At 37.2% G+C, this 14,702-nt stretch overlaps 1 protein-coding gene across 1 annotated transcript in view; it reads left to right on the top strand.

The window, feature by feature from the left end:
* The first annotated feature begins 10,112 nt into the window (after nt 1-10,112).
* The window catches only part of LOC134652983 (uncharacterized), a 77,965-nt gene continuing 73,375 nt past the window's right edge, over nt 10,113-14,702 (top strand). The window contains exon 1 of the mRNA XM_063508249.1: nt 10,113-10,228. Within this exon, the coding sequence (XP_063364319.1) occupies nt 10,202-10,228 (27 nt within the window). The 5' untranslated portion in view covers nt 10,113-10,201. The remainder of the gene's footprint in view (nt 10,229-14,702) is intronic.

Raw genomic sequence — 14,702 nt, 5'->3', positions numbered from 1 at the left:
CAACTAGCAACTCTGTCGCCTGTCAAGGCTGTCACTGAGGCTACACTCCTATCTGTAAGTCCATTTTTCAAACATTTAAACAGCTATTATAAGATCTTTATATAAGAAAACAAAGCTGCATTAAATGATTGTAGCAAACAGCAATTTACACGACGCACTGCGGCAGAACGAGACTGATGTTTGCAGAACGCCAGAGCTGGAACCATAGCATTAAAACGGACCTGCCAGACAGTGTAATAAAATAGTTATTTACGATACAAGTGCGAAAAAGAGGAAATTCGTAAGGAGTGGCGATAAATTAAAACACGACCGAAGGGAGTTTAAATCGAGGAGGTTTAAATCGACACGAGTTGCGAATTTCTTATTCGCACGTGTACCGTACAACGTTTTACAGTACATATAGCCCTTTAAAATTTGACATTCACACGAAAAGTGCTATTTTACGCACTAGTGCGGAAAAATAGGACAATGTGTACAGAGCGCCTACCGCGAACCACGTTCGACGTGTTGCCTCTCTGTCGCACTTGTAAATTCGTACGTAAGTGTGACAGGGAGGTAACACGTCGAACGTGGTTCGCGGTAGGCCCTCTGTAATATTTTATTTTTATACAATTTTTATCAGCTCTTGCGGCATTGAACTGCTGTCTCAGATGTGTTAGTCAATGACCTCCCTACGCCTTGAAACTTGCTTGAAACATCCCTGAACCGCACACAATCTTATCGCACCTCTGCAGTACAATTAACTTTATCGTGGTGTTTATGTATGTATAGCTCACATAAATTTCTTGCCACGACGGTTACTTAGGTCTGTCGAGTCGTTATGTTCGACCGTGACCTTACGATTTACATAAGTCGATTTGAGATCAGCCAACGGTCAAGCGGGCGTAACCCTGGCAACGCTGCCCAAACATCGTTCTCGATGTAGTTCAGTTATTTTATTGTTCGAATGTTTTGTAGGTTCGTACCTAAGCACCCGCAATAGATTTTTGAGGGCATTTCGCTTGACCGTGTTATTTATTAACTATGCTTAATAAAAGTAAATATACATACGTATCCATTCGTTTTTCAACCAACTTCTACAGCAGAAGTCGAATATTTTTTTAAGCTTTATAATAATTATACGTTTTATAAATTCTTTCTCGAGCCTTTTATGAATTATATCTCGAGGCAAGTAAGTTTCGTACCTAACATAAACTGCCTATACCTGACTTGATCCCATAAATTAAGGTTATACTTCATTTTCGTCACATTTAAATCCTAGCCAGTGGGTGGTATACCAAACATCACCATAAAACTTAATAGATGTCTAATAACAGACGCGGAAACATACACGAGACACCTACGGATTATTTTCTTAAGGTTATTTGCGTAGCGTAACAAATATTACCACAAGACAGGCATAAATATAAACACGGAAGGGCTGACGATATGACGGTTTAAAAGGATTCGGGCCGGAAATTGACCTGAATTTTGCGGGGAATTGGGAGGCCACGTATTCCAAGCGAGGCGAGGCGAGCGTTTTAAATCGACCAAACAAATGTAATTGTAACATCTAGATCCGATTTAACTACGAATACCTACTCGAAACAGATTCTTGTTATTTATTTGTTTAAACTTTAAATCACGTTGAACATAAACATCAATCAGATGATAGAGTCGAAAAGTGGTAGACCATTTTCTTGGCTGACTGTACAATTTGAAAGAAACATCTGAAAGAAGGTTAGCTCACACAAAAATCTGATGATAACTCATTTACAAAATACGATACCATAAAATATGTCAAAATAAAGTTTAGTAATTTAGCGAAACGAGTCTTTTGCCAGTCGCTTCGGCTCTACGCCCTCCCCAACTTCCCACTAGTAGTCTCTAAACAGTAATTCTTGGAAAGTGATTACGTAATAGTTACCTGAAGTGCGCACTTCAGCGCACTTTTTGTAGCTCTACCCCATACTGGTTTACCCCAGGTGAGCTCTTTCCTGCCGTCGGCACGCGATGATAATGGTATTACCTAACAGCGAAGCCTCATAGTTGCCGGAGGGTGTCATCATTTCACGCCCAATTAGCTGCCTGCTAACTGCTCACAAATTTACTATAAGGATACGCCCGCATTAACGTATATGGGTCCGAAATAACATTTTGGCAAAATCCGCAAACATGGGATGTAATCGATATGCGTAAATGGTAAATAGTTGTGTAAACATGTTATACGACGAGTTATGTAACTGTTGGGATAATCGAGACATTCATAGTACCGGTCAACGATGATATATATCACGGTTCTTTTGCTATTTTTAACGATCACTTGTGTGTGTAAGTGTAATGGTGCGTAGGTACGCTTTTATCCTTTTATTTACGTTTACTTCAATTATCAAACAAGGTCAAAGCTAAGTTATTATAAGTACCTAACTACTTACGTGGTTGGGTTTCGAATGCTCAGCAGTGTAGTAAACATCCTTAGTTCGCCTTCATCAAAATAAATGGGTTCCATATATTTGCATTAAACTCATATTTATCTACCAAAGATGTGCAAAGTGCGAAGTAGTTAAACTCGGAAAGACATCACAGACAAGTAGGTACTCGTAGGTAATTTATCCAAACCATTTCTACCAGATATCATAATTCGGACCACATAAACACCTACGCACCACATTATTTGAGCAGTTTCGAATATCTGCCGTATTACGTACATACATATAACAATAATTGGTCAGTTTTCCTTATTTTGACATTTGTGTGTGTTAGAAAACGATTTTTTTTTGATATAGGTAAGCATTTGACCACAATCTCACCTGATGGTAAGTGCCGATGCAGTCCAGGATGGAACATGCTTACCTAAAAAATGTCTATTCACTCTCGATTTAAAAAGATCCAATTTATAGTGGATCCAAGTTAGTGTGGTGGTATAAGAAATGAAATGACATTCGCTAAACCGTGAATGTCAACGTTCTCCATCCGTGTTGCGTGCGCATATATCTAGTTTAGAATTAGTTTTTTTAACCTCGCCGCGCACGTTGTTTACTTGGTTGATCCGCAGACGCCTGGTTGATGTTCTGGCCACCCAGCGCAGGCGAGCGATCGGCTCAAGATCAACCAGTATATGTCTAACCGCGAGGTCCGTAACATGAACGCATTATCGAAGACAACACTTATGCTGGTATGTCAGAGGCGTATGCTCTCGGACTTGCTGGTGAGCGATATAAATCTAGTTGTTAGCTGATAGCAGTTTCCTTGGTTAAGTCAACATCGTATATGATAGAACTGCTAGGAAACGCAACATTACCAAATTTACTTACCATCTCTATACCACACTTAGATTTTTTTAATGTTTTACGACACATTGATTTTCTAGAAGTGAGGGTTTGGTAGCGGCGTAAATTACATATCCAATTTAAAGTCGATTGAATCCTATGAAATTTTAATGATTGTGTTTGCTATACCTAATGTTGGGTCTAGACTGTTTCATACACCGCGCTACGACATAATTGTAATATGTAGAAAGTTCTTACTGTAGGTAATTCTTTACGTACCTACCTATTCAATATGCTATATATTTATATTCTATATTGTTAATAACTGGAAATTAGAGATTAGAGAGAAAACCGTTTATTGCACAGGTTAACGACGGTTTTTTTTATATGAACTGAATTGAAAACCAAACATTCAACCCACTGTTTTAGTATCACAATGCATATACTCACTATTTTTGATTCACGAACACTCCACACTTTTCTCTGTGCGTCTTCCAAACTCTATTATATTTTCAGTAGCGCGCGTTTTACATCACTCGTAGTTCAGTTACGAGACAGATCACACTCGTTGGCTTTCTAACGACAATCGCGATCTTTCTAACATTTTAGCAGAGATGTAGCCGATTCGCGTCCTGGCCGACTCGTGCGGTAATTTTTACCTTAGATGTAAACGTTCCCATTATTATTTTGTTTGTTTTCTTTACATAAGTGTTATTATAACACGTTATTCATATATGTAGTTTTTAGCTGTCGTTGTTTTTGTGGTACACTCAAATTTACGCTCAAAGTCAGTATAGTAAGGTCGAAAATGGCGCATATGATGAGAAGCAATATGGTGATCGCGCTGGGCGAAGAAGACGTTCCAAAAGATGGTGAGTCATTTAACATCCTTATTATATAAACACTTAATACGTTATTGCTAATTTGCACATTGACGTCACGACTCGATAAAGGAGTTTCGCACACAAAGCAGAAAATATGTGCTACGGGCTACGGCGTAGCGCTACAAGGGGATCCATTTGACTCGACATACCGGACGTGGCTACAACTAAGGTCAGGGTTCAATTAGACGATGCGAGAACTCGCATGCGAGTTTCATTACACTGCGGTTTTTGATCGGTTAGTTGAATTGGACGTAACCAACAGTCCGCAATGTAACTAAAATCGCATGCGAGCTCGCGCGCTGTCTAAATCAGCTCTTAGGTAGGGCTCATTTAGACGGTGCGAGAACTCGCATACGAGTTTCATTACATTGCGTCATTTGATCGGTCGGCTGAATTGATGTAACCTCAATGGGCCGCAATGTAACTAAAATCGTATACGAGTTCGCACGCCGTCTGAATGAGCCCTTAATTTTAAACTGAAACGAGACGTAATCACATGCATTTTGTTATTTGACCTGACGTTTCAAATGTGACATAACGTTTTTGGTCGCAAGCAATAATCGTGTTAGTTTAAACCAATATAAGGCCACTTCCGTTTTTTATGGGTCAGCCACGTCAAGCTGTCACTCTGATCTGCCCTAGTAGCACGGTCGCATTTTTATCGTTTATCACCGTGCCTGTCACGTTCTAACAAGTATGTAAGTGCGAAAGTGATGGGCATAGTGATAGTCGATAAAAATGGAACCGTGCTGAGCCCGCTGACCATTGTTTGTTAATTTGTTTATTATTATTAAACAAACTACATAACCATGCTATAGCTACGTTTCCTGCAAAACTACTTATGCGGTTGACCTGAGGTAATAACGCTTCGCAATAGACGCAACATAATATGAAAAAAGCTAAAATTCCTAACAAAATGAATCCATTGACGGAACTTATTAGGAGCATTCATCAAGTCGTGTCGAGGATTAGGTCGAGGCCCCATCGGAAGTAGGTCGCTGTTCCTTCGTAGCTCATTTCCTTTAAATGGTTTTACTACACCAATAGCTACACACGTATTCGTATTTATAACATTCGCGTATCGTTTAACTTTGCGAAGTATATTGTAATATTGTGGCTGTCGAAAACAAGAACTTAATTTTGACATGCTTCAGATTGATATACCTAGAGATACACTGATCAGTGCTTAAGCATACCTACCAAAGGTTGTATCTGTAGCCATGCTGAATATATTTTAACTTAGATTTTTATCAATTTTAATTTAATTATTTATAACTAGCGACCCGCCCCGGCTTGGCACGGGTTAACAAATTATATACATAAACCTTCCTCTTGAATCACTCTATTTAAAAAAACGGCATCAAAATCCGTTGCGCAGTTTTGTGGTTAAAGATTTTTTTTTTAATACCACATCGGTGGCAAACAAGCATACGGGCCGCCTGATGGTAAGCAGTCACTACGGTGACTGCTTACCATCAGGTGACTTGCAAGTGTTGTATGGGAGCCCCATACAACAAACGCCACCCCCACTTAAATCTTTATTTTATTCTGTTTTTATTAGTAGGTATTTGTTGTTATAGCGGCAACAGAAATACATCATCTGTGAAAATTTCAACTGTCTAGCTATCACGGTTCGTGAGATACAGCCTGGTGACAGACGGACGGACAGCGGAGTCTTAGTAATAGGGTCCCGTTTTTACCCTTTGGGTACGGAACCCTAATAAAAACCCGCCAATTCCTATCTCTATCTCATACGCGTAATTACATTGATGTCCCATCCATGATGCCGGCGGTCAAAATTACGGGATGTACGAAATTCTTCGTGCTCAGCGTCCTTCCTTTATTTATCATTGTGTTAATGACGTGGATCTCGACATTGATGGACCACACTGATATTGTACTAAGTTAAATATTATAAAGTAAGTATATTGTATTCAGATTGTATTGAATTAGTGAAATAATGAAATCAACATCAATGACTGTCATTTGCATTTATTAAAACATTACATTGTTACACTAGTGCGGCATCTGAAAACCGCATCAGTATTATAACTGCCCAATTTCTTTCAACATAGTCTGTAGACTATACATAAAAAAATATGGTAGGTACATAAAAAAACAAACTTATCTATAAAATAAAACTAAAAGCTTTATTACCTTGTCAAACTGCTAATACCATAAACATATCGATTCATACCTTGTTTATAAAACAACCAAACGGGCTTAAGTGTAACAGCTAAAATAAACTGGTTTTTACGAATGTCTAGCGTGAGACCTATAAAATAACTAAATGTGTGGGTCAAACATTGTTTTACATTCTCTGTGGGTCTATTTCAATTTCAATTCAATTCAATTATTTATTTAATTCGAATCCATAGATCCACAACAAATCTTAAAATTAATTAAGGTTAGTGACATTAAAACTACTTGTTATAAAAACAGGGTTAATGAAATGAGTGTCCAATCTTAATCTCTTATCTCGACTCATTATTCTAAACTGTCATTCAATAGAACTTGCTAACTATGTAAACAAACCGCCATACTAAAATTGACACTGAATGTCAATTTACTAGTAACTTTTGTTTACATAGTTAGCAAGTTCTATTGAATGACAGTTTACAAACCTTACCCTATTAATTTACGAGGTTCTAAAGGCCAAAGAAATACCTAACCTTATTACATTACTTAACTATTTACATTATAGTATTATACTTAATATCTAACAACGTCAAACAACCAATCACAACGCAAATTGACGCAACATAAACGCATTAACGTTGTGCTTTGTGGTATAAAATGTATGACTTGTGGTGCAAATGGCCTGCCATTTTCATCAAGCTCTACGCCATATCATTTGCCATAGATCCCTATACTTCTCTTCCTCGTCTTAGCGTTTTCCTGGTTTCATCCTAAAGAAACCTGGGGTCAGCTTTGGCAACCTAATCCCAAGAATTCACGTTGGCATTTTGTTATCATGAGACCGACTACCATCTGATTTTCCAACTCATATGGGATACTGTTCTTATCTGGGCAGGGGCACCCCAACACCAGCTTCTCTCTCTGAACCGCATCCAATGGAGAGCGACTCTAGTTCTCGGCTGAAAGCATATATTTCAGATTAGATTGAATCCTTGGCGCTGCGAAGAGATGTAGCCTCGCTCTGCATTTTCTATCGCATGCATAACGGGGAGTGCTCACAGGTATTGTTCGGATTAATCCCTGCCGCTTCTTTCCGCCAACGCTCTACGCGGCAACATTTCCATCTTCACCACTTAGATCGGTGGCAGTCCTCAACAGTGCGTTTCTCGAGAAGCTGTCTTCCTTGCACAGCTAAACTGAGGAATGACCTGTCGCCTGCGGTATTTCCGGACCGTGCTGATGACAGACAATATCTATAACCGTTTTATAACAAGGAATAACTATCTGAATATGCCTCCAGATCAAGTGAGGAACATCGAGATGCGACGCCGCACCAAGGTGTAAAATGTGGGGGATGTCATCATCAAACTAAGTTGGAGTTGGGCATGACATCTTGCCTGGCAGAGGGAGGCGACTCCAGGTGGACCAAAATATTAACTATAGGTAAATGACATTTGGAACATTACGAGTCATTACGAGTCTTTAGATTAATAAACTCGGTAAACGTGGCGGTCTCGTAGAAAGGTTATTCTCAGCAGTGGGAGATAAAAGGGTGAAAGATGATGATGATAGGTACCTACTCTTGTCGAACAAAAAAGTCATTAGGTACTGCCTTAACTTAACTGCCTACCAACTGGCACCTAAGTAGGCAAGTCCCGGGTTTAAGCTCTTACAACGATATCATTTCATTCCAAAACGTTCTACAGGGATTAAGTAGTAAAGATAGCAAACGGTGTCATTTATAATATTTGCTCAGGGTTTGAATATAAACAGCGGATGACGTGAAACAATTCCGCTAAGTCCCCTTTGTTTTCGTCTCAGCCCTGACAAATGATAAAACGTTGAATAAATACTAGAATCATTTCATTGTTTTACCAAGAATTAGCGATTAGAACACGTGTATAATGTATAGGTACACATTACACTTAGGCACTTACATTATAAAGCGCCACGTTCATTTTAAAGAATTAGATAAATAGGATACTGTTTATTGGTACACTCCAGTAAAATTTACAGCTTAAATAAAAACAGTTGGTTAAAGATAGATGCAGACAACCATCAGATCGTTAAAGAGCGATCTAATTTAATTTAATTAGGTATATTCATTCATAAAAATATTTTAAAGGGGTTACTAATTATTTTCTATATTTGTGACTGAAACGTGTACCGATTCGATCTGAGAATCCAGATAAACCGTTAAACATGATATACGAGTATACTTACAGTAATTTTCATAGGAAAATAATAATTTATTATTTATTTATTTAGAAATTTGATTCAGGCAACAAGGCCCATATTACAAATACCTTACAGACTAACATACATATGTATTTTATAAACTTAAAACTAAACACTAGTTATTTAGTCGATAAAACGGCGTGGCTCCGTTGCATCAGCTGCTCCTGTGTCATAGCATGTACGAGTGTTATGGTACATGAGTACCTATGGTTCATGGGTAATGAGTAGGTACTATGGTATGGTGTATCCAACTGTCCCGAAAATAATGTAACAATATAAGTTACTGAAATAAGTTATAATATCATTTTATGGCCCTAAAACAGTTGCGTGTCAATAACGTGAACGTATCAGTAAGGTGTCTAGCCAATGAAACCTGCCTCGCAATCGATATAGCCCGTTTTGTGGCTTCATTAAGACAATCATTTAATGGTTCGTTGGCGATATTAGTGACGACACCAACAACATCGATTGTCATTTTGAGACCGGCATTATATTTTATATAGTGTAGAAATGTGTATATGTAATAAAAAGAGAACTTGGTATATGTATATATGTAATTAAAAAGAGAAATATAAAATACTGTGCTACGTACAAAATAAATTGCCTCGCAATGTAAATGCAAAACACTCAGTAACTCTTCTCAGCAGTATCCTGCATTAATTTAGGATCTAGGTACGAGCTGCAAAATTGCATGGACACATCATGAATGATTTCTTTCATAAAGTGGCCATCTAATTTTGCAACTGAGTATACATTGCTGCTCAATTTCTTTTTAAAAAGGTATACCGACACTTTAAAACTTGTTTCTGGTTTAAATTAATACCTAGGTATTCAATAGCATTGGATTTCCACACTATAGGTACATATACGGTGTAGTGTACTTAATATATATTGGTACAGGTGGTAATGATATGGCGATACAACATACTAGTATCTACGTATAATGCGTACATTGTGACGTATCAAAGATAACTCCTATGATTGCTCAATCATAATTCTTTATAACAATACGGCTGGTACTTTATTTTATTGCTTCAACTTATTGTTTAATTGCCTCGTTTCTTTTAGACCCCTTTATTATTTCTAAAAACACCGTACGGTTCAAATTTTACCTTATATATTTTTTGTATAATGTACGTATGTATTAAACGGTCACAAACTCGCTAGGCATATGTCGTAATTAGTTAGGTATTTCAGGAGCACTACATTTTTAGAGCAAAATTATAATGCCTCTTTATTTTACCAGATAGGACCTACAATTCCGAATATTTACGTATTATGTAAATTAAATTACCCTTTTATATGACGAAATTCTTGAAAATGTTACTGAGTCAGAAGGATATGATGTAGCTCACTTTGATCTCGTACTAAACTAGATTGTACATAACGAGTAACGACAGGTCATTTCTAAACATGGCAGTCGAGATCGCAGACAAAAGCTAACAAATTCGGTATATTTAGATTACCTATTTAGCGTCGGGTCGGCAACTCGCGAAAAATAATCAGTCGTCGCGGGGTGTTTGACGAAGGCTTTAGCGTTATGTAAGTCAGCGCTTGATTAGCCCTCCTGCCTCAGTGTTTCGGTATACGTGCATGCGATCACGCCTCCTCCATAAAACTATAAATGCCGGTTGAAGTTGACGTCTAGTGCCTTCCAGTGCCTGAAAGCTTTTCAAATAAATAAATGTCAATATGTACGGATGGATTAGGAATCCCGGCGTGAGTAGCATTTTAATTGTTTATTATATATCATTGTTTAAATATTAAATTGCCGGTGGTTAACGGCTACAATTGACTTTGTAACTGGCTAAAAAGTTAAGAACTGGCAATAAATAAGCCACTTTTCTTTGTTGCGGAATAGAAGCCACTCGTATTTTACAACTGAGAGAGAACTGTTAATACAAGGCAAATATTTAATGACTATTAACAGTATCTATCACAGCATTGAAAATGCTAATATTTTTAGTGATTAGTATGTAGGTAGTACTTTTTAATAAATATTTTTTTTTATGTTCATTGACTACCGTCCGGCAACACCGCCTCTCAATTAAATCGGTCTCCGGTTAATTTTGATAACGGCCAATCCGAAATAGCATTTAGCTATAATTAATTGTGCTGAGAAAATCAATTAGAAACCTAGATTTTAACAAATCTATGTCAGACTGACTTATAAATAAATCAAAGCAGAACAAGGTTAGAAAATAATTTAAACTGCTTGCTGCTTGATACAATTGAGGTTTCTGGGACCGGTCGCCCTTAACGACTGATAATGATTGTAATTGGTATTATAAGAGCATGTGTACAATGTTGTAGACATATGACCGCCCCGCCTTAGTATCTTAGCCGATGATCGTGTACCGGACGTTTAAAGGGCATCAGGTCCTTTCTCTTTCTAAATATAATTCGTTTAGCTTATTATGTTTATTTCCTCCTTCTCATATTAACGTTTCCTCTTTGCGTTCGGATTATCGAATAAAACTTTTGGTTTTCTTGAGCTTGATTTATAATATGTTCGGTCGGTAGTCTTTTAGCAATGATAAAGCAAAACATGTAAAGTGTTTGTAAAAATTTCGTGCAATCAATCAGAAGTAAATAAATTAAATAGGTTTTTTTTGCGTTCATTATTTTTAATCTTAACGGCCGTAAAACTAATTGTCTCACGTGCAAATAGTCTTGAAATTGATAAAAATCAGGTTTCTGGTTCTCCAAGTGAAAGCCTTACTTTCTATTAATTATGTACTCAATAATTTGCAAGTTAACATTACCTCGCATTTAATGTTATTCTGTAATTTCTGCATTACGTGTAATCAATGTTCACAATGACTGTAAAAATGTTCTGCTATATCATATGTTTACCTGCAAAACATTGAATATATTAAGATACCTTATTGTTTGACTACGTTAGTAAATTAAATTGTTTCTGTCACATGTTATTGTTCTAGGTGATAGGTAACAAGTGATAAGCGTGTGTATGTTTTGCATACACGTCTTATCGTGTACAAATTAATTATTTTTGCCTCGCAGTTTCACTTGGTAGTTGAACGCACTATCTTATACAAACAAGGGAAGGTCGCGGAAGGGTGACAGGCACTTAAAAACCAAACATCACGGAAAATTTAATTCTCATGTCTATGCGATTAATTTCAAGATTGTGAGTGTAACTATCATATTGGAGACAGCTGCGGTCAACGAACAACGAAATCGGGTTTATTCATTGACGTATATCTAGGGACGGGCTAATGGGGCACTAAAAATCGTACTAGTTCAGCGGTGTTACTCACGAATTCCAGCCAATCGTGCAGTCTAACGCAACTAGTTGTGACCAATAGCGCGCGTAATGCAAACTCGTCAATCAATCGCGCGCGTGATGCGAACTCATCAACCAATCGCGTTGTGGCGATTTCACACCGCTGTACTGGCCCCTGTCATGCCTCATTATTATTGCCCGTAAAGCCAGTCCCTAGATATCTATGTCAATGGGTTTAGTCGTTTGACAGGTAAATAAATAATAATAAGTAGAACTACCTAAAGTCTATTTTTTTATTCGGTAGACTAAAATGACATTTTATAGTATGAAATGACATTTTATGTTCATACTATGAACTGTCATTTCAGTCTGCCGAATAAAAAAATAGACTTTAATAGGTGTAATGAATTTGAAGTCGCATAAGGTGGCGCACTGGGACTTTACGGTGTCCATTGTGCATAAAACATCATCACTAATCACTTTAGGTACCTACACGAACGACGAAGTTTAATTGCAAGTCGTTTGTTCTCTATTCAAGCGCATGCAGTTATCAATAGTTATCATTTTGAGAAGTCGAATGGTGAATATGCTCATTCAAGGAAATTCTTGTCACACACAAAAAAACACACGTAAACACATACACGTAAAGTAAAAAAAAATACTGACTTTAATTAATGGGCAAAAATTTAAATAACTTTAGGCGTTTAGTTATTTCTTAAGAGGGTTCGCCCTGGCTCGAATAAACTTGATTTACCTTACTATTTTGATTAATTAATAGTAAGCGTGCCAGGACGACCTTGCATTTATTAATAATGTCGTTTCCACTCACTCACACAGTCACTTACATAATATATCCGACTAATCCAAAAAATCCTTCCCAAGAAATATGTCAGCGGATTTTCCCGATACGATTTCTTATGTACTTAAATTAAAATATTTTTAATTTCTTTTTTAAATAACTAGGCAATATTATTGTTAGCTTGGTATTTGGTATCTGAGTTTAGGTAGGTATAGGATTGTTTTGTTTTCTGCTTAAAAACAAGGATACCTACGTTTTTATGTAAGAAATATGAAAACGTGATCTATTTACGTTCGCATTATTACATTACCTCTAAAATGTTCTCATATTGCGAATACCTACAGCCCTGAATGTAAAATGTAGATAAAGAAGTAGTTACGGGATTTCTCTATTAATATTCACCGCAATAGATGTTTGAATGACATCGTGATCCTCATGGATGTCAACTCAAGTTGGAAATCATTCACATGAACAATAGACGGCGGTTCTATGCCTATGTGTGTTAAAGATGAAGATTACATCACTTGCATCTATTTATCACTATCGTATATAAGTGGTTTTATGGTTGAATAGATAATAGAAGTGGCTGACGACTTATTTGAATGTACCTACCTATACGAAGGTGGGTATTTAGTTATTATTTACTGCGTACCTACTCAATACGGGATTAACAATATTACCTACGTCAGTGGTATACCAGCTCTCGACCACTTCGAGCAGAAATTTTAAGGCACAGTCTAACTGACCTCAGTTAGACTACCTAGTCACAACGTGGTTCGTGAACTTCCGCTGTCGGCTCAAAATATCGGTTTTGTTAGGAAGTGATAATTCTAAACGTATTTGGCGATTTTAATATTTCTGGGGCAAGTTAAGAATAAAAATAAGAAACCATTTATTGCAACACAAAAAGCATACAGGTTACAAAACATAATAAGATTTTAAAAAAAATGCGGCAAAAGGAACGGGCTCAGCTTACGCTGCGTCAGTCATTTCATTACAAATTGCCTGCGCAGCGCTGATTTTCAGTCCGTCCCCTTCACTGAACCACATTGACATTTAAATGTATATGCGGGTTAAAGGAAATTGTCCAAACAAAAAACAACCACAAAGATATCATCTCTAGTTAAAGTAGGTAATAATAGTTTATAAGTGTTGTTATTGGATAAGTCTTATCTCAAGTCGGTATTATTTTACAGTTTGCAGTTAATCAGAAATACTTTTTTAAATTATTAAGGTCAGTTCATCGTGGACTTGCCATCTGAGATATGTGTCAGTTAATCAACTTCTTACAGTTTCCTTCTTAGATATGTCGCTCCTTGAGAACCATAGTGTTTTTATATAAAACTAGCTTCTGCCCGCGACTTTGTCTGCGTAAAATGATGTTTAGGATGATTGATAAAAACCAACACAAGTTATCCATTCCGGTACCTCAAACGTTATCCATACCAAATTTTATGAGCTTGAAGAGGTAACAGACAGAGACAGAGTTACTTTCGCATTTGTAAATATTAGTGGGGTCCACGGAAGAAAGAATGAGCGCGACGCGCTTGTGGGGTCCATGATTTACCTATGCTTAGAAATTTAAGTTACTACTTAAAAGGTCCTTGATTTAATATAGTTACACTTAAATTCTCAAGTAAAATGTCCTGAAATAAGAAATAATTGATTCGATACTTAATTAATTCGAGTAGCGTTTCGATAGCTCACTTGTGTGGCGTAGCTGGATTGTCGTTGAGACACCCTGCTCGAGGCGATTTTTTTTAATAATAAGTACCTACTTCACCTTTATTTTTGGTGATAGTATCTACCTGTGGACACAGTCAGCAGCGGATGCGAAGAATTATTAATTTTTTTAAGTAGCTTTCTCACGCGTGAGAGGAAGCCTGTGCCCAGCAGTGGGACGTATATAGGCTCAAATTATTATTATTATTTAAGTATCTCTTAGTGCCACTTGCACCGTTCCATTAACCCGGGGTTAACCGGTTAAACCTGGAGTTACCATGGTTACCAGTACAATTTGACACTGGGTTAATGGTTTAACCGCTTAATCCCGGGTTAGTGGTATGATGCAAGTGGCCCTTATAGAAATATGTTTCTACTTATTTATATGTAGGTATGTAAAACAATGAAAGTGCGGCTGATACTTT

This window comes from Cydia amplana, chromosome 12 (genome assembly GCF_948474715.1).
Source record: "Cydia amplana chromosome 12, ilCydAmpl1.1, whole genome shotgun sequence".
Classification (NCBI taxonomy): domain Eukaryota; kingdom Metazoa; phylum Arthropoda; class Insecta; order Lepidoptera; family Tortricidae; genus Cydia; species Cydia amplana.
Note: the sequence above shows the minus strand (reverse complement) of the source record. Positions and strands in the feature narration are given on the sequence as shown.